The sequence below is a fragment of the Lontra canadensis genome, unplaced genomic scaffold (assembly GCF_010015895.1).
Source record: "Lontra canadensis isolate GAN:19392208 unplaced genomic scaffold, GSC_riverotter_1.0 scaffold46, whole genome shotgun sequence".
In the NCBI taxonomy this organism is placed as follows: Eukaryota; Metazoa; Chordata; class Mammalia; order Carnivora; family Mustelidae; genus Lontra; species Lontra canadensis.
In genome coordinates, this window is record NW_022631040.1 from 14,717,953 (window position 1) to 14,738,970 (window position 21,018).

The 21,018-nt window shown below is 47.5% G+C and overlaps 1 protein-coding gene across 1 annotated transcript; it reads right to left on the reverse strand.

The window, feature by feature from the left end:
* Positions 1 to 324: 324 nt before the first annotated feature.
* LRRC52 (leucine rich repeat containing 52) lies at positions 325 to 19,867 on the reverse strand. The gene is made up of 2 exons (XM_032872991.1): positions 18,917 to 19,867; positions 325 to 723 (listed from the first exon to the last, which is right to left on the reverse strand). Exons 1-2 carry the CDS (start codon positions 19,536 to 19,538, stop codon positions 398 to 400), a joined length of 948 nt encoding a protein of 315 aa, XP_032728882.1. The 5' UTR covers positions 19,539 to 19,867; the 3' UTR covers positions 325 to 397.
* Positions 19,868 to 21,018: the final 1,151 nt, after the last annotated feature.

Genomic DNA, 21,018 nt, shown 5'->3' on the forward strand with positions numbered 1-21,018 from the left:
CTCCGTTTTGTTCAGATTAATCATAACTCATCCCAAACTGTTTGCGCTGAGGACAGGTCCTCTCAGTTGTAGGTTTCTCCCTCCCTCCCACCAGCACAATGACAGGCATAGTAGATCCTCATTAAATAGAAGTTGATCTGCTTTTGGGGTGGGCTTCCTCAGCATCTAGCTGCGTGCACCAGTTTTCTAGACTTTTCTAGATTTTGATCTACACCATCCCACTGAGCTCAGGGAAGTGCCCGGCATGCCTGCAGGAAAGGACCAGCTGTGAAATGGCCACCAAACATTTTATTTGTTTTACTAAATGGGCGTTTGGACGGTGGCGAGGGAGTGGGAGGGCGAGTGAGAAGGCGGGGAGCCCCGGAGAAAGACATAATCAGATGGCAGTCGCTGGCAGCTAAATCAGTGGCGGATACCCGTCCTGGCCCGAGTCCACCCTGCTTTGGAAGACGCGCCCGCTGCTGTCCATCCGCTGCCCGTGCTCCTCCTCCACCTCGTCCTCGCTCGCCTTGCGCCGGGCGTTCTGGTAGAGCACGGCGCACATCCCCGTGAGCCAGGCGGCCACAGTGCCCGCGGAGAAGATGCAGAAGCCGATGAGCAGCAGGAAGATGTAGTCCTGGTGGTCCAGGTGCGTGATGCACATGTAGCGGAGCGGGTTCCCCACCTGCGTGACCGGCCACCCCGCCAGCTCCGTGGGCTCCACGCACGTGGCGTTCTGACCATCTGCGAGGAAAAACACAGCGGGCAGAGTGCGGAAAGAGCAGAACCGTCAGGGTCCCAGGTCCAGAGGGGACCCGGAGAGGCCATGCGGACCCCTGCTACTGAGAGTGTGGTCTGTGGACCAGCGGCGCGGGTGGCATCTGGACGGACTTAGATGAGTGAGCTCTCAGGCACCCCCAACCCTCCCGAATCGGGATCTGCATGTCAACAAGGTGATGGGTGGGCACAGTCGGGTTGAGACGCACTGCGCCCCAACTGCTCCTTGCCCCTCCCACTCGCCCCCTTTCTGATTTCTCTGCATTCTGCTTGCCTCCAGAAAAGGGGCTTGGCTTCGTCCCCCCACCCTTTTTTTTTTCTTTTTTAAGATTTATTTATTTATCTGAGAGGGAGGCTGGGGAGGGTCTGAGGGAGTGGGAAAAAGAATCTCCAGCAGCCTCCCTGCTGAGTGCAGAGCCCAGTGCAAGACTTGATCTCTCGGCCCAGGAGAGCAGGATGTGAGCTGAGATCATGAGTCAGAGGCTTAACGGACCAAGCCACTCGGGCACCCCTGAGCTTGGCTCCTTAAGGATCCTCAAGGAATGAGACACCACAACGGGGGCTGGGAAGGTGGAAACAAGCCAGATCTCCACGGAGTGTTGACCTTCCACAGACCCCCCCCCCCCCGACCGATATCCACCATCTCCCTCTCCCCTCCCTCTTCTTGGCTCCCACTTCTCCCCTCCACCTTGTCCCTTTCCCTCACCCTGGCCTCTGTCCAGCCACACCTGGCTCAGCACTGGGGAGGGACAGGATTCCCTGGAAATGCCTCCCATGTGTTCTCCGCTCACGGAATCAGGGTGTGGGGAGCTCAGGGAAAGGATAACCAGTACAGGAGGCAGTTCTGCTTCTCAGCGAGGAGGTTGGCATCACTGGCTCATCACAGGATCTACATGAGTCTTCAGTCCTTTTTAGCGGCTGACTCAGCTGCCTGGCTGCTTCTCCGAGCCCGTCCCCGTGTCAAGTGCCTGGACTTGAGTGTACACAAGAAAGCAGAGTGGGCCCTGGAGCCAGACAGACCGGGGTTGAAATCCAGACGGACACTTAATAATTCCGTAAACTTTCACAGGGTATCCATTTCCCTCTCTGAATCCCCTTTCCTCACCGTTACATGCACAAAGAATGCTACCTGCTCCCAGGGTAACTGACAGGATTTAATTGCCACAGGCTCGCACACAGAACTTGGAGCCTGCCCTCAGCCCTGCGTGTTCCTATCTCCATGTGTTCCGCCACGCTGAAGCAGAGGTGCCTGTGTGTGTGTGTTACCAGGGGAACGTATCCAGCAGGCATTCCATAAATGAGCTCCGACACCGGGTGGAGACCAAGACTGGAGATAATCATGCTCAAAATTATAATGGCACCTACTATTTTCCAGACTCTGACTACATGCTAAGTGGTATACAAACGTCTCGTTTGGTTCTTACAACAACTTTGACGCACAGAATACTATTCTTGTTTTACAGATGAGAAAACTGAGACTCACAGAGGCTTCTAGATAACCTGAGGGATCTAGGCAGGGGACCAGACACAGAAAACACAGACCGAACTATCTAAGTTCATTTGCAGAAGTGGGAGACACAGACAAGCTGGTGTGGAGAGGCGCGTTCCTTAAAATTTAGGGTAGAAGCTCCAGGTTATGTGAACGCATTCCTATCCTTGGTGACCAATGAAGTTAGGGAAATTGGGTTTGCCCTGGACCTAGCAACAGGGGAAGCAGAGGAAGCAGCCCAGAAGTGAGCTAGCTGGGTGGGGAGGAGGCCCTTGGGGCTGGGAAGTGGTCGACTTCCTCTGCAAGCTGGACAGCATTCCCTGCACCTCGCCCCTGTGCCAGGGCATCCGCTGTGAATTGTTTACTTTCAGGAAGATGGCCCAAAGGCCATGACACCTTTGAGGACTGGCTCTTGGTGGAGGCCATAGAACCAGAACTAGAAGGTAGTGTGGGGGCAGTCACCTCCACGGTGTGCAAAGATTAGAGGGAAGGAGAGGAAGAGGTCCTCTTGGAGGACCCTGCCCCATGGGGAGAGCTCTCAGGAGAGGAAAATCGGGTGGGGCCAGGGGCTCCATTACACTTGCTGTTTAGGGCAGGAACCCAGTCACATCTGGAGTCCTCTCTCCACTCAGCCTGGCTGGAGGGCGTCTGGGGCTTGGGTCACCTCCCCACACTGCCAGAGACCCAACACGGGACTCTACAAAGAAAGATGTATTGGGGAAAGGAAAATGTGGGGTTCTGCGGGTCGGGGGTTTATCTCCTTCTATTTTAAGAAGATTCAGTTTTCAGACGAGGGCTTGAGCGGCAGACTAAACATGAAACACCACGTCCCTTTTGGGAGCATTACCTTGAAAGGGGCAATTAGCTGTGATTTGAAGGCTTTGTTAGGCTCTTAAGCACCGAATGTGGGTGGCTCTGCTGGGAGGGAGGCCTGGGGGGTTCTACCGCTGCATTCTCTCCCCTCCCCGTTCCCCACTCACTGCCAAGGTGGGTGCCCTCCTACCTCCTGGCAGGTCTCCCTAACTCCACTTTCCCCTTTGCCCAGCTCTGGACCATTTCACACAGCCCGGCCAGAATTCCTGTCCGCAAGCACAGCTCTTCCCAGGCAAACTGGCTCAAAACCTTCCTTTGACTCCCCTGTAAGCCTGCGAGTAACAGTAGACCCCCTGGCCCAGCTCCCAGAGCCCTCTCCGTCTGCCCCCCTTCTACCTCGCCATTGCCTTCTCCACTTATTAGCACTCCAGTGGCCCACCCTTTGCTCCAGTCAAATTAACCTATTAATTCCTCGATGGCATTTTGCCCTTACCGGGAGCTAGCTTTGCACCACTGCTCTTTCTGTATCAAATACTTCTTCCTCCAGTTTTTGCCTGATCAAGTCCTTCCTATCCTTCAAGGTCTGGTGTGAATGTATGCGCTCCCAGGGGCGTTTCCACAGCCCCCTCATCCTCGTAGCTCAGACCGCATAGGGTCCTTCCCACTCCTGGACCCTCCATAGCATTCCTACTGTGACACTTTTCCCTTGCTTGGGGGCTACTGGCCAGAGAAGGAGTGTATCTTTTCTCCCCGACCAGACAGACAAAACTCTTGAAGACAGAATCCATGACTGATCATTCTTGTTCTTGTTAATAAGAGATATCATTTATTGAAAGAAATACTTAATTTGGGGGATTTTCTAGTAATATATATTTTTTTAAAGTTTTTTTTTTTTTATTTTGACAGAGAGAGCGAGCACAAGCAGGGGGAGCAGCAGACAGAGGGAGAAGCAGGCTCCCTGCTGAGCAGGGAGCCCAATGTGGGGCTCAGTCCCAGGACCCTGGGATCATGACCTGAGCCGAGGGCAGATGTTTAACTGACTGAGCTACCCAGGTGCGCCTCTAGTAATGTTTTTATTGTTGAATCCTACTTTAACTTTACTGTGGTCAGAGACATACTCTCTATGATTTCAGGCCTTTGAAATTTGTTGAGAATTTGCTTTCTGGCTGAGCATAAAGTCAGTTTTAATAAATTTTGCATGTGCCCCCAGATGATGTGTATTCTGTCTCTGCCGAGTGTGTCATTCTGTGGATGCCAATTAGGTTGTGATTTTGTACAGGTCTTCTGTATCTTTGTTGACTTTGTTATTTATAGCTTTACTAACTTTTTAAAAAATCTATAAAAACTATTGTCTCTTGGTTACTATCAGTCTATTAATTGTCTATTAGCTACTGCGAGAAGGAAATTCAACTCACCAAGTTTTGATTGTGCATTTACTACTTCTTTGTAGAGCTCTGTCATGCTTACTTCACATATATTGAAGATATGTTATTAGATGTGTAGAAAGTTCTAACCATTTCCTCTTCTTGGTAGAGTTACCCTCTTCCCACTGAGCAATATCTCTTGTTATTTTTGGTAATGCTTCTTGCTTTAAAGTCTCCTGTCTTTGACATGAGTATGGCTCCATCAAATTTCTTTTGGTTAGTGTTTGCCTTGTTTATCTTTTACCATCCTTTTATTTTTTTTTAAAGATTTTATTTATTTATTTGACAGACAGAGATCAGAAGTAGGCAGAGAGGGAGGAAGGAGGCTCCCCTCTGAGCAGAAAGCCTGATGTGGGGCTCAATCCCAGGACCCTGAGATCATGACCTGAGCCGAAGGCAGAGGCTTTAGCCCACTGAGCCACCCAGACACCCCTCCATCCTTTTATTTCTAACCTTTCTATGTTCCTATATTTAAGACATAATTTTGTAAGCAGCGTGTAGCTGGGTTTTGTTTTCCATCCAGTCTAGCAAACTTTGTAATTATTTCATTAACATTTAACGTTGGACTGATATATTTGTTTTCCATTGGTCTCACTTAGTTTTATGTCTGTTTCTCTCTACTTTGTTGCTTTTCATTTTATTATTTCATTTCCTCTTCATTAGTTTGATAGTCACACATTGTTTTCCTATTCTGGTCTGATGTCATTAGAAATTATAGGCCCATCTACTGATCCTCGAGTGCCAGATGTGTGGTGGGCATTATAGAAAGTGCTTTACAAAATTAAACTCTACTCTTGACCACCCTGCTGAGCAGTTTTAATTATTCCCATGCTATAGAATGAATAAATTGTTTATCAGTTATTCTCTCTCTGGCTTTCTTGATTTCCTTTCCTCTGACAAAAGGCTACCAAGTACAGTTGTACATGCTGTGTACTGCACAACTCCAGGGTCTTCATTCATATTAGAACCAGGTGACTAGCCCCCATGTCCTCCCTTTCTCAGCCCCATTCCATGGGCCCAGGGCATTTGTCCCAGTTAAAGCTCCCAGGTACAATTACAGGTGTCATTAATGTTTAAATTCTTCCTACAAATAGTTCCTAAGGAAACAAAACCCCCCACCCCTCATGTTGTTTATTTCTACACATAGCATGTTACTCCCAGACAGAAGACCTATTTGTCAGAATCAGGTGTCTGCAGGAGCAAAAGTTTCTGGGGCTTAGAATCACATCTGTTAGTGCAGGAGCCCAGGAAGCCTCCCTTTCAGAAACCTGGTATGAACCCAGTGGTTCTAAGACAAACTGCTTCTTTCTTGGCCTGCAGGGACCACAGTTCTGGTTTGCCGCAGGCTGCAAAGGAGCCAAGTGCAGGTTGTGATTCCCCCGTGCTGGCGCGTTTGCTCAGGAACCACCTGGACTGTGTGGAGGATTGAGCCTCCATGTGGTGACAACATACACTGGGGATGGAATTTGGAGGCTCCCTTCTCTACTAAACTGTACCTGCTACTGAGAGTGCAGCACTGGTTTCTATCAGCCTCTGTGTGCCTCTGCCCACTAGACTATACACTCCATGAAGACCTGGATTTTTGTCTGTGTGGTTCACTGTTGTACCCTCAACACCTAGAACAGTGCTTCACCCATACTAGAGCTCAAAGCATGGTTGTTGAATGAATGAAATGTTATGTTATTAATACCCATTGGGGTCAATGTCATTGACAAAATGTGCAGCTAGAGGATAGTGAGCCCGGGGACATAGAAGATCATAGGTGGGTTGGCTAACCCCTTGCCACTAATCCCTCTTCCCTTGTAAGAGTTTGGGGGAAGATTCAGTGAACCAAGGAGTGTGAAGTCCCAGAGGAGTCAGAAAGAGATGGTCCCAAGGTCCAAATGGAAGGGTAAGTCTTGAGCTGGGAAGGGGCACTCTTCAGTCTTCTGAGACTGCAGAGAAGAAAGAGAGGGTAAATGCAGCTAGGGACAAGGGAGGATGCAGGTGCTGTGGGCATGGTATCAAAAGGTATTTATATCACTACTCCCCACGTAGTGTTAGAGAACTGTATGAGAACAGAGGCCCTCTTTGTTCACTTTTGTATCCCGAGTGCCTGGCACATACTAGATGCTCAATAAATGTCTGTTGAATGCATATGGGAGAGAATGGGTGGTCTATTGGTCTGACCTCATACAGCAGTTCTTAAATGCTTGTGTCTTTGGCCTTGCTCTTTAGGACCAGTTCCTGACTGGAATTTGAAGGGACCACTGTTATCTCTTGCTATACTCTAGGTAGCCCAGAGGAAATGACTCTCTAGGGGGGAACCTAGATTGGACCACATAGCAGCCCAACAATGCCAAAGCCAACCAGCCAGTAGGGCCCTTTCCTCAGACCCCTCATGCGTGGTCTTCTACCTTTCCTACCAAGAGCGCCTTTTTTCTCATCACCTGTCTGTCTCCCCTTGATGGCATAAGCCCAGGTTCCACAAGCCAAATCCAACACGCCCCCTATTTTTGTAAATAAATTTGTCTTGGAAAACACCATACCCATTTATTTACATGTTTTCTATGACTGCTTTCAGGTCACAGATGGCCAAATGGAGGAGTTGCAACAGGGGTACACAAAGCCTAAAATATTTGCTTTCTGGGTTTTATAGAAAGCAATGCTGACTCCTGGTCTAAATCATCCCTGGCATCTTGAAAACATAAAGATTTGGATGATTTGGGCTTAGGCACTCCTTCTCTAATACAATTTTTCCCCCTTGGATAAAGAGTCCATATTTTGGTAAGTGTTACAAGTGACTCGTAGATGGTTGGAACATTACAGGAAAGACCTTTAAGCCAACAAGGTCAACCTGATTCTTCTTGTGCTATGGAGGTGCTTAGGCTTCAGGACTGGGTTTTTGTATAAGGGGTTGCATATGGGCATGATCTACAGGTACAGAGACCCCTTTTCCTCCTAATCCCTTCTCATGCACTTGTCAGTACCCAGAATAATGCCAACAGGAGATAGAACCTTTCCTTCCGCCAACAAAATAAGGCTTAAAGCGTATAGTCTTCTGACAAAGGAGCTAACAGCTTAAGCCCTACCCAGGAGACAAATCTTGCTACCACCTTTCTTGAGTGAGGTTTTGATGGGGGAGGGGAGCCAGCCCACCGGCCAGGCTGGGGGATGGTACCTGTTGGTTCTCTGTAGCTAAAGGCACATTTTCATTTCTTTTCAGATTGGTCTAGAGCTGAGCCTGCTTAATATAACTGCTCATCTGCTCAGAAAAACCCAGGCAGTGGACAGTTGTCCTCATGGATAAGAGGCAATTGGGAAAAGCTCAGTAGCAGAAGCACCGATCACCAGTCATCCATGCAGAAAGCTCTCCTTGCTTCCCCTCTCACATCACAAGCCTTATCTCAAAGCCATTCCTGTTAGTCTTACTTTCCAAACATATCCTGTTTCTTTTGTCTTATTGTCATCTGGACCCTTACCTCCCTCCCTCGCCTGAACTGTGACAACCCTTCTCACCCGCACAGGGAGCCCTCTGCAGGTCATAGGTCATGCTGCCTCCCTGCTCAAAACTCTTTCATGATTTCCCATCACACTTAGAACAAAATCAGAAGCCTCTCCTTAGCCTAGAGGTCCTACCTGATCTATCCTCTCACTAATTTTCTGTCTCCTCCCCTCATCTGTCTCCACCATACTCCCCTTCTAATACATCTAATACCCTCGTTCCACCCCAGGGCCTTTGCATTTGCTCTTCCTTCTGTCTAGAAAGGCCCCCTTCGCCACTTCTTATTTCCATAGCTTGTCTCCTTACTCTATTCAGTTCTCTGCTCAAATGTCACCTCCTTAGTACCACCCAACAGAAAAGATCTGCCAGTCTTCCATCCCAGGCACACTCCCTCCCTTCCCTTCCCGTATTTTCCTCCATAGCCCTTATCATCACTTGACATCATGTCATATACTTATTTGCTAATTTCTTCCTCTGTGCTAGAGCGGAAATTCTGTCACAGCATGTCTGTTTCTGTTCTTAGCTGTGTGCCCAGTGCCTGGCCCAGGCCTCGGCATTACATCTTGTTTTTTTTACCTAATGCTGTCATTTTGAAGGTTTTAAAACACTATTCCCCACCCTTAAAGCTCCAGGCATCCTGCTCCCACCCAAGCGGGGCTCCCTGTCCGGTGCACCTCAGCAGAAGGCAGGCAGCATCAGACCACCACTTACCTTGTTTCTGTCCCCCCACACGGCTCTCCCCCTACTCTGTACTTCATGTGGCATCCACAGTCACCACCTAGAATTGTCCCAGCAATGGCAGCAGCTAACATTAGCTGAACACTGACTATGTGCACTTCTAAAATCTTCATGTGGGTTATTTCATTTAATTAGCACAATGACCCAAGAAATGGGTACTAACTTATCACCATTTTGCAGATGAGGAACGTGGTTCCTGTGCAGACTGTGGCCCAGCTCGTAAGTGACTGAGGCAAGATTAAAAACCAGGTACTTTGAATCCAGAGCCTATCTTAGTCTTGCCTGTTCAACCAGGAGTATGATCATCTCGAGACAAAAGAGATATTTTAGGATCGCCTAGAAAACAGCATGGGCAGCCCTGGGTATTATAGAAGACCAATGAATCACTGACCTCTGCCTCTGAAACCAATAATACAATAATACATTAATTAATTAATTTTAATTTTAATTTTTAAATTTAAATTTAATTTAAATTTAAAAATAAAATTTAAAAAGGAAAAAATAAATTTAAAAAAGGAAAAAGAAAAAAAGAGAATGAATTAACACCAAAAGAAGAAAAAGAAAACAGCATGAGAAACTTTTTACTTTTCTAGATATAAAGTTGTTCTTTGTCTTTTATCTCACTGAAAGAGAAGTGGGACTCTCAGATGGGCTGCTTGATTACATTTGGCCCACATCCTCACACTCAGGCCCGTGCATGCTTACCCTCGCTTCCTTCTCCACAAGGAGACGAAGATGAGTCCCCCAGATGAAGGGACTTTCCCAATTTAAGGCTGATCTTCCATTTGGTTCTGGAGTCCAACCACTCCTGCCTCCACATGAGTCATTCCCCCTGTCCCGAGTCTTGTCTTTGCCCTGCATTGACTCCTTCTCAGCAGTAGATAAACACATGCATGGACCTCTTTGCTCCAAGAAAAGACATACCCCTTTATACAGTTCCCCTCCATCTATCACCCTGTCTCCTCAGTCCACAGTCGAACTTCCTGGAAGAGTTTGCATGGTTTTTTTTTTAAAGTAAGCGCTACACAACCCTGAGATCAAGAGTCACATGTTCCACCAACTGAGCCAGCCAGGCACCCCAAGTTTACATTTTTTCTGCACCCCTTTTCTTTCTTGATGTTCATTCTGTAACCCACTGTCCACTCCCACTGTGGCATTGGAACTCTCCCAAGACATCAGGGACCCCTTGGTAGGTAAATGTGATGGACATTTTTCAATCCTTACTGGACCAGCTTCTACTCATTGAAACTCTTCCTATCCTGGCTTCTGTGAGGCCACGCTTCTCTGATTTCCTTTCTTTTCCCTGGCTGCTCCTGTCCAGGGCACCTCAAGGGTGGCTCTTCTTGGCCCTTCTATATGTTAGCATTCCCCAAACCTTTTGTCCTTGACCTATTACTCCCCACCCCCACCCCCGGCCCATTCTAAACTCCTTTGCTGGCCTATCTCATCCTTTGTTTGATTTCAGTGATCACCAGTGAGCTGATGATTCTCAAATATATATTCTATTCTTTATTCTGGATTTCAGGTCAGAACATCCATTTCACAGGGGCCTTCCCACTTAACACACTCAAGATGGGTCATGGTTCTCCCTTAAGCTCCTTGCTGTCCCTCCTCCAAGAGTGTCCATCCCAGGGAATCCTCCAGAGCTATTCAAGCGAAATTTTTCCTGTTATTTTCCACATCTCATTTATTCATTGATTTCTCAATAAATATTTATTGAACGTTTTTTCTGTGTCAGGCCTTGAGCTAGTTTCTGAAGATTCAGACATGTTCTTTGCTCTCATAGAACTTATTGTCTATCAGAGAAGATAAATGTTAAATATTCAAATCTATTAATTACTTAGAATTGTGCCAGAAGTCATGAAGGGAGTACTGGGAACTGGGGAGAATCTAGTTCAGTCCAGAGTCCTGTGGCTTCTACCTTCTTCCTCTTCTTCTTCTTTTTTTTTTTTTAAGATTTCATTTATTTATTTGTCAGAGAGAAAGCAAGCGCACAAAGAGGGGTAGCAGCAGGCAGAGGGAGAGGCAGGCTCTCAGCTGAGCAAGGAGCCCCATATGGGACTCGATCCCAGGACCCTGGGATCATAACCTAAGCCACAGACAGACACTCAATTGGCTGAGCCACCCAGGCATTCCTGCTTCTATCTTTTAAATGGTTCCTTCTAACCTGTCTAGACTTCCTCATCTGCTGCTGTAGACCACCTTCCTGCCTCACCTGGATGCCCACTGGAGCATCCTAGCCCTGCACCCAGGCTTGCCTGCCTCCCAGAGCTTCTCATGCTGTACTGCATGTTCCCCAGAGAATCCTTCAAAGGCCCTTCATGGCTGGATCCCTGTTTCTCTTTCTAGCCACATCCACACCCTGCTGGATTATCTCCAGGCTGGAGAGCTCTTCGCTTCTAGAGATAAGGAGCCTGAGGTTGGCTGCTTTGGCCAGCCTTGCCCTGCTGCCTTCCAGAGGTGGCGCTGGGTGACCAGGGAGGTCATGCACAGAGGTTGGGCATTTCTGAGCTTGAAGGGACTTTGGATTACCTACTTTCAAGGATCTCAAGTGGGCTGAGGTCAAGAGCGTGTGAGAACTACTCAGGATCCTTCCTAAACTGCACGTGCTGGCCACCCCTCCCCTTCTTGGCTCTTCTGGGTGGTTTAGGGATCGCTGACCCTGTTGCGTCCCTCCCGGCCCCCCTATTGCCCTCATGAGGCTGCTTCTCTGGCTCTCAGCAGGGTGTTTGTGAGAAGGTAGAAAAGACAGGCTGGCCAAGCAGCTGACAGCCTTGGAAATGTCTGCTGCCCAGCTGTTCCCATTCTGGGCATCCGGTCTTTGCCACAATTTCTCTGATGGAGAAGATGGGTTGGCATTAGTAGTGGAAGAGTGCAAGGACCTGAATTCATTCTGGAAATCTAAGTCTTGGCACAGTTGTAGATGACTTTGTACTTGGTGGGTTGAAATGGGGCCATTATCCTATTACAGCAGCCTTGAATTTAGGATGAAGTAGCCTTGGAATGAAACTAAGATGTTCTCTGCTCAAAATGCCCTCGAGATGACGTGGACCCGGAACAGCACATGACCCAACCCATCTGCTCCTGGCAGATGTCCCTGAGTGGCTTTGTCCCCTTGCCTCTGCAGCACTCCTGCCCAGACTCCTCTCCGATTTGCAGGCCCCACCATCCGGTCACCCAGGACTGCTTCAGGACGGTAATTTAAGACCTGATGGAGAGGGACACTCTGCCCCCAAACCACCCCCACTTCTCCCCTGGCAGTCTGTCACTTTCCAAACTCTCACTGTTTCTTGTTGCTTTCTGTCACATTGCAAACGCCCCTTGAGGGAGACATGTCAAAACATTATTAGCCACTCAGCATCCCAGTACAAATCAATTTATTCACCAGTGGGAGCAGCTGCTGTAGATCTAGAACAGAAGCCATTGTCATAGGGTCTCTCAAATTATGGCCTAAGGATTTGCACTGTCCCAAACCAGAATCTCTGGATATGGGGCCTGGGGTTTCTGTGCTCACTGGAATTTGAGAACCACTGGTTGAGCAGGCCAGGCCTGGGAGGACAGTCTTGGGCACTGAGTCCCCTGGGGATGAAGGTATTTTTCTAGTCAAGTAGACGATGCTTAAGATGGGAGGTAGGACAGCGCAGGAGGTTGAGGCTGCCTAGTTCCCAATTATGTGTATGTCCTAATTATGAGACTGTGGCCTGCTTCTCCAGGAATGCCTCCATGTCAGCACTGATCCCATTCCGTTGCCTATATGGGACCCTATCTGCGGATCACTGCTCTCCTCCTACAGTTAAGTGCACCCTATCTTTCCATTTAGTTCCATACACTACCAGCTAGAAGGGGCTTTAGAGAGTATCTAATCCTACTCTCTTTTTGTTTCAAAGACAAGTGAGTCTCGGAGGGAAACGGCCTTGCCCCATCTCACCCAGTGGCATTGTTGGGACCAGGACAGGACCTCTTGTCTTTCAGTTGTGTTTTCTCTCTCTTGTATCCCAAGAATATTCTTGTGTCTCTTGTATCTTGTCTTATTAAAGATGGCAATTATGACTTCTTTTCTCTGTGTTGAAAGCACTCCAGCAATATAATACAATGTGGGGCATATAAGGAACATAACAACAAATATTGCAGAGTAGAACGGACTGGGGTCTGTTGAGAGTAAGGAGAGGTCATGGCATGGGGGAGGAAAACATGGAATCAGAAGATTTCCATGTTGGGCGTGGCTCAATAGCCGCTTACCTGTGAGGAGGCGAGATTCTAAATTTCCAGCTCAAGCATCTTATATTAAAAGGCTGCCCTGACCAATATGGTGTCCAGTGGTCATTCATGGGGCTACTTACATGATTTGAAACAACATAAAATTAAATTCAGCTCCTCAGTAGTCTAATTTCAAGAGCTCCGTAGCCATATGTGGCTATGGGACACCATACTGGACAGCACAGATACCAGCCATTTCTCAGCAGAGACTTTCATTGGACAGCGCTAGACTAGACTTTGGGAGAATACAGGATAGAGGCCAGGATCCTTATGTCCGGGAGCTTAGAGTTGCGTGATCTTTTGAGAGCATCTTCAGAAGCATTCAACCCTGTCCTACGAGGCAGCTCTATCCTGGGAAGAGCTTAATTGCTGCTCTCACCTTCAAAGAGCATTAATGCCTGGGAAATTACAGTTCTAGCCAGGAATCAGTCCTCCTATCTGCTGACCAAGGCCAAAAAGAAAATGGAATCTGTGGGTCTGTTTTTAACTCTGCATTGATCAGAGCATCTGGGTGACCAGCACTTTATAACTGACCTCCATTTCTGCTGTGATTTTCACATTTACAAAGTGAGTAGGTAAGCTCTTTGAGGACAGAATGGTTTTCAGTGCATCTGGTGAGTATATCATTGGAGGGTGTCTTTGGATGAAGACCTTTGATAATAGCACCAAATCTCTTGCCAATGTGGGAAAATTGTTATATTCCTATTCAGTGTAGCTTTATGATGAAAGAAGGTAAATAAACATTTAGCCTTCTCTACAGCCCCTTTAGGGGGGTCGGCTGGGCCAACATGGTACATGGGGGAAGGACATATTACTGCCCTCACATCTTTTGTTTTAAGATCTCCCCATGTCTTTCCTGCACCTTGGCTTCCTTCAAGTTTCCTTGCTGCTGCAGAATTAATCTTAGCTAATTGTATTTCTCAAGAATTCATTTCTGCCTCTGATATGAGAGCTGATAAAGGCTTGAGGGCACTGGTATTATTCAGCCCAGGAGTTCATATATTTTTGCAAGGTCCTCTTCAAGATTTGGGCACTTTGGGGGGATTCAAAGGGGTAAACTCTCTAATGGCTAATTTTAGCTCAGTGGTAGGCAGTGAATGGGGGCAATGTCCTCTTCAGATAACAAAATCACACCATGTAGGTGACTTCTTGCTTTCAAGGGCATGTCTGCCCCACAATTGGACCTCCTTTCCCTCATCCCTTGAAAGCTGTCTGCATGTCCACACCTGTCCCTGCAAGTGGGGCTTGCCTTTAGCTGGAACTCCAGTTCCAGACTCAGGAAGAACCACTTTGCTACTACTGACCCAGCCCTGAATCTTCTGGTCCAGGCTGAGACCAAGACTTGGTTCAGGCTTCTGGTTTTTTTCCCCAATCTGAACTCCTGCATTCATAACTTGTCTAATGCCCACCTCCCTCTAAGATTCCCTCTGTTGCATTTTCCCAGGAATTAGAGCCCTGGGACCTGATGCTCACCTTTCAACATCCTATCTATATCTCCCTCCCATGCATCCCTGTAGTCATGTTTTGTGTACAGGGTGCACTGTCCTCTCATTCCATGTGTGCCAAGGCTTCCTGAGGTCTACTGCTTATCCCGGGGTCACCTGACATATCTGCTACTCTTCTAAGTGCCCCATATCTTTCCCACATCTGCCAATTATTCACTTATCAAATGCTTTTTGGTGTGCAAGACTCAATGCTAATGGCAGTTTGTAAGCGTTTTCATCTCAGCAGCCTAGATAGGTTCGTTCTATTATTATACCTGTCTGAAAGATGAGGAAATTGAAGTTCAGAGAGGTTAAGTAACTTCTCTGATAGCCTATAAATAGCAAGTGGCAGGGCTAGGGTTATAATTCAGGTCTGCTTCACTCCAACCTGAGCTCTTTACATGGGTTCCCCTGTCTGCCGCTGCCCTTCCCCAGCTGCCCCTGTGGCTATCCCAAGTGTCTGGTCCACCCAGTAGGTACCTGGTGGCCTCTTTTGTCCTGCTCTGTCCAGTAGGATAGTTCTGCTGTCCCTGACTGGACATGGGACATACACAGTGCAGATGACCATAGTCATGTGAGTCTCCACACACAGCTCAAGGTTCTCTCCATGACCACTTGTTGGGCATATAATAGGACTCAGTCGATATTTGCATGGATGAAATTGATAGATATTTATACATAGATATTTGCACAGAGGAACTGAGTGGTAGCATGGAAGTTCTTGACTTCAGTGGATTCTTCTTTCTAAATAACCACGTTACTCAGCTCATTTCAAAGAGATTCTTCTTAGATCTCTCAATGTGGATACACGGGGAGAGAGATATATACCCCCTTTTTATTTTTATTTTTATTTTTTTTAAGATTTTATTTATTTATTTATTTGACAGAGAGAGAGAGAGAGAGAGCACAAGTAGACAGAGAGGCAGGCAGAGAGAGGGGGAAGCAGGCTCACTGCCGAGCAGAGAACCCGATGCGGGGCTCGATCCCAGGACCCTGAGATCGAAGGCAGAGGCTTAACCCACTGAGCCACCCAGGTGCCCCATACCCCCTTTTTAGAACGTACCGAAGATCACCCTTTGATAGGTGGTATAAGAGGTGGGCCTAACTGAGCTTGAGCGTTTGTCAATTGAGAAGATATTTCCACTTAACAGAGGCATGAATCATGTGAGAGTCACACGAAATAAATATCTTCCACTGTGCTGAGGGCGGGCTGAAGGGCAAGAAAAGCATCTATGAATCCTACGGTGTCTGCGTGTGCCTCTTCATGTGTGGGTGTGTAACTAGTGCATCTACACATTGATGTGTATATGTGTGTCATGTATGTGTAATGTGTGGGACATTGTGTCTGTGAGCAGGTGTGTATATAGGTATGCAGGTGTAGTATTGTGTGTATGGGCACATCTTTGTGCTTGTATGTATGTTGGTGTGTGTATGTGTGTTTACACATGTGTTTGTGATGGGGGATGTGTGTGTATGTGTGGGAAGGGACAGCCAGACTGAGATGCAAAGGTGAGCAAACACTGAGGTTAAGCTCCTTCTTTGGGAGTTTGGGTGGGTTGGGGTGAACTTGGGCTTGTAAGGAGCGTGCAGGCATGTGATGGGTTTATGATGACTAGAGCTCATTAGCCAATAGACATGATCTTGGGTGAGTTGCATGTGTAGTCAGATAGGAAACAAAGCTGTAATTTAGATGCTGTCGCCATATGCTTATAACATGGCTTATATTTATAACTAAACTGACTTACAGGATCATAGTTACCATGGAATTCAGAAATTTAAGATATAGTAGTCTCCTGAAGAATGACCTGAGAGGCACCTTTGGCTCGGGTCATGATCCCGGGGTCCTGGGATCGAGCCCTGCATTGGGCTCTCTGCTCAGTGGGGAGCCTGCTTCCCTCTCTCTGCCTGCCTCTCTGCCTACTTGTGATCTCTGTCAAATAAGTAAATAAATAAATAAAATCTTTTAAAAAAAAAGACCTGAATCAGGAGGTTCAATTTTTTTTTTTTTCCATTTACTAGCCACGAGATTTTGGGTCAGTCTGTTTTCTCAACCCTTTCATGATAGGGTTAACAATACCAATCCTAGCCTCTTCCACAGGCCTAGGGCACAAAGTTTATAGGTCGGCATGATACTCGAAATAAAGAAGATGAGACTTTATGTTGGAAAAAAACTCTAGCACTGGAAAGCTCTCTACAAAGATAAATCGTTCTATGTCTGGCCTTGGGCTTATTAGTGTTTCCAGGAGATGACAATTGTTAGCCAGGGCAATGAGACCATGGTTCTGCATGAACTAGACTGGGAGGGTTCCTCTAGGCCACCCAACAGCAGAGAGAGATGAACAGATCAGTAGTTGTGGTTGGGTGTATTTAGGGGGAGGGGATTGGCCAGTGGATAAATGCTTTGTCTGCCTCAAAAGAACAGACTCTTGGTTCATGATGAGCTTATGAGCTTGACAAGATGGATACCCGCTTCAGATGTTTTCGAAAATACACAGTGAAACAGGTCTGGTTTATAATCCTTCTCAATCCCAGAATGAAATGAGTCAAGGAGTCCTAAGCAGCTAGCCTGAGCGTTCTGAGAAGGCACGACTCTGTAAGCAGAATTTTGACTGAGGGAGATTTGACAGCAAGGAGAGCAGTAGGCTTTGGGACTGGGGAAGAAACCAAGCTGGGTCACCCTTTTCAGCCAGGGTAGGAGGGCTCCTGGCTGCTTGGTAGGCGCTGCTCGAGGGAAATACATACTTAAATGGTGGACAGGGGGAAAGAGGAGAGGAAGCTTCTTCCCAGGCTAGTTACATGAACATGGCCAGGAGAATCACATTTAATGCATGAGAGTGATTAATAGTGACCCTCTTTTAGAGAGCTTTCTAGAAGGCACCATAACACCAGTCACTGTGAAAAGCTGAAGCCATTCTCTCTGGAGAGATAAGGCAACCTACCCACCTACCCAAGATAAATGCTCCTTCATTCTTTTAGGATTCATACTCTTAAGAAGATGGTCTGATGAAGTTCTTTCCTTTTGATTTATTCTAACTCAGATTGGGTACCTGTCAGCCGGGCCAGGTGCCTAGGGCACGAAATGTAAGGAGCCACTCACTCTTACTGTCTTCCTGAATTTTGCATCCCTAGAAACTCTTGCCTCACCATAGTCCAGGCCCTGCCCAGAAGACATGTTAAGACCCATCAATTGGAAGGAAGGCCAGGAGAGCACATTTTCACTCGCTGCCACCTTTCAGCTCGCTCTCCCCCAGATTCCCTTAAAGCCCATTATTTTGGCCAGCAATCTTTCTGGGTTATGGTCACCCGGGCAAGAACTTCATGGTGGAGGCTTTGGCAGGTGCTGGCGCATCAAAATATTTTTCAAGAACAAACACTCAGGGAAGGGAGCAGATGTGTGAAAATATTTTCAAAAACAGACACTCAGGAAAGGGAGAGATGACATGGTTTTGACAGGGTTTGAATCTAAAGCCCAATTATGCCAGATTACATCTGTAGCTCCAGGCTTTCTATGAAGAGTCATTTCCCATTTCCTTGAAGTCCTGAGTGAAGGTGATATCGGTAAAGTGGGATAATTGGAGGATGAGGATAGGACAGAAAAGTCACCAAAAAGAAGAGGGGGTTGAGGCACTGGAGTGCCTGGGGGCCCATGGCAGAGGGGTGTGGGCAGTGCAGAAAGTGGCAGCAACTGGCTTGGAAATCTACCAGGTAATACTTGAGAACTGCCCATGAGATTAGAATCTCCCTGTGGGACAGAGTGGGCACAACTGACCTGTTCTTCGTGGATGCCTGCCATTCCCTCTATCCTTGTTGGGTTAATATCTTGAAGACAAGGGAGCCATCAAAAGCCTTCTCTCCCTTCTCTCCACTCCCCCTCTCATTGTCTAGAGAACTCCTGTGCCCCTCCCCCTACCTCTATTGAACTTTCTCTCTGTACAGTATACTGTTGGCTTTTGGATGGCCTATGTGTGACTGAATTTACTTTTGGATCTTGGAAAAATTCAGTCACTGAGTCAAACAGATTAAAATACAATGGAATATAGTGTCCCTGAATTTGTTACTTTGCAGTAAAAGAACTTGATCATTTCCACACACACCATTTTATGTTGACACGACATCATCGTACATTGGGCCATATTATTGTCCCCACCTGATGGATCAGGAAACTGAGGCTCAAAGACATGGTCTGTCCCTAGGGGAGCCTGCTAGTCAGTGCTGAGTTTGGGGCCAGAACTCAGCTCTTTGGATTCCTCCTCCAGAACTTTTTCTACAGACCCTATTGCCTCTCCAGTCAACCCAAGGGTAAATCCTTCAGAGCAATAAGAATGCTTTCGATCAGCTTCCCCCAGAAGGGAGGGGAACTCTCTCCAGAGTTTTCTCCCATCCTGACCATCTTTTGACTTTACCTTTTCTGGAACTAACTCCTCCTGCTCCATCACATCCTCCTCGTCCCCATACCCGATCAAACCCTCACCTGGATGGTTCAGATGGGACACTATTAAGTAGATGGTGAAGTCCAGGAGGGAGCAGTTGCATTTCCACGGGTTTCCACTCAGATACAGGGTCTGTAGTGTTATGAGGTTTTGGAAGGCATTGTGGTCCAAGGTCTGCAAGCCGGTGTTTCTGAGGTCCAGGTACCTCAGAGAGCTGGTGTTGGCAAAGGTGTACTTGTTCAGAGAGAACAGGTGAGGGTTGTTGGAGATGTTCAGCTGCACCAGGTTGCTGAGCACGGAGAAACTGTGTGGGGAGATGAAGGTTAGGTTGTTGGAGCTGAGATCAAGGTAGATGAGTTTGAAGACCCCGATGAAGGTATAATCCATCAACTCACGAATCAGGTTATTCCGACAGTCCAAGTAAACAAGGTCACTGAGGAGTCCTAGACTCATCGCTGGCAGAAAGGTGATGCGGTTATCGTTCAAGTACAGCTTCCGGGTGCTCAGGGGTATGTCGGGGGGGTACTCGGCTAACTGGATTCCTGCGCAGATCACTTCCTGGGCTTGACACTCACAATTATTTGGACACTTTGACCCCGAGACCAGTCCCATTCCAAAGGAAAAGAGTAACCACCCGGGCCCAGGGCCTGAGGCAAGGGACATAGTAAGAAGCCGCAACTACCCTCCTTCCACCTTGCTGCGGGAGCCGTCCCTCTGATCAGAAGGCTGCCGAGGGGCGGGGTTGGGGGGGAGGGGCGCTGGAAAGAACGGTAACACTCTAGCTTTGTGCAAAGCAATTTTCCATTACAGGAGAACCGAACAGAAGTTGAAACGCGAGGCCCGATGCCCCGCCGCCCGGCTTGGTGGCTCGGCAGCCGGCTCACTCCCAGACTGCCGCTGGAAGCCAGCCCGCTTGGCGGCTCTGAAAGGTCTCACCCTTTCCCTGCGTTTGCAAGTGAAGGGGAGCCAGGGGAGAGCCACATGACAATGAAGTTGCCAGTTGACACCTTTGTGATGTCAGCAGCCTCAGGAGACTGCCTGGCTGAGGGAGGGAGAGTCCTGCCTCTGCTCCTCCTGGGTGGTGTGGGGGTGTTTTGTGTGTCTCGGTAAGCTGGCTGTCCCTGGGGGAACCAGGGCCTGCAGCGTGGGGTAGGGGGCTGTGCTGGGGTTCACGTGTGTGTGGTGTGTGTGTGTGTGTGTGTGTGTGTGTGTGTGTGTGTACCAGAGGTGTCCTGGAGGATTAGGTTAGCTTGAATCCCCTAATCCACAGGCTATAGAGGGACCTTGGAAGTCTCCAGCCCAACTCCCTTCTTTACTGATGAGCAAAGTGACTTGTTTAAGGTCAGTTCTCCCAGTGGGTCCTTTCCTTGGGAAATGAACTTGGACGGGTGCCAGTTCTTGGTGGTGTTGGGAGAGGATGGGAAAGGGGAGCTTCTTTTGAAGCGAGGAAAGGGAATTCCTCTGATAAGGTGGTCCTCTTAAGACTGCTTACTTAGTGTGCCTACAGCCCTGTCTGCATTTGGCATATATATGTGTGCTAGTATTTTAAAAAGCCTTTAGAGCAAGTTTAAGGTACTCCCCTTAACGCAAAGCCCAAATGTTTCAAAAAATATGAGTGCAATGATATGAACTATTTCTTACCATTATTATTCTCCTGGACTTTTAAAATAGTGCCTTTCTAGAGTTTCTAGTGGGAGTTTATATTCGTTAACTATTTGAGGGAGGCTGGGGGGTGTCTTTTGGAGGGAGGGATAGAGAGTCTGGAAGCTTAAGAGTTCGGATGTATCATTTACTCCATAGAGGAAGGCACAGTGGGCAGAAATGAAGACAAAAAGCTTTATATTTGGGGGAAAATGGGATTTGATATAGAACTTAGCTTGAATATTAATAAAATAATGCAACCTATATTTAGCTTAGCACAGTGCCTGGCACCTGGTATATAATAAATATTTATTGAATGAATGATGCGTGAATGTCTCTAATGGTTTGTTCCCTTTTCATGCTTCTCTGCCAAGAGAGAAATTAATAAACTCAAGTGGATTTGTGGCTGGTTAGCTAATGCGTGATTGTGTTTACTTACTCAGCATTCCTAGTGTGACTGGCCGTGAATTAAGATGATGACTTAGGAGTGTTTACCAAATTG

Coding starts and splice junctions, on each gene's coding strand:
- LRRC52 (XM_032872991.1), bottom strand. CDS start 19,538: ATGTCCCTTGCCTCAGGCCCTGGGCCCGGGTGGTTACTCTTTTCCTTT. Junction 724..18,916: donor GTCCCATCTGAACCATCCAG/GTGAGGGTTTGA, acceptor TTTTCCTCGCAG/ATGGTCAGAACGCCACGTGC.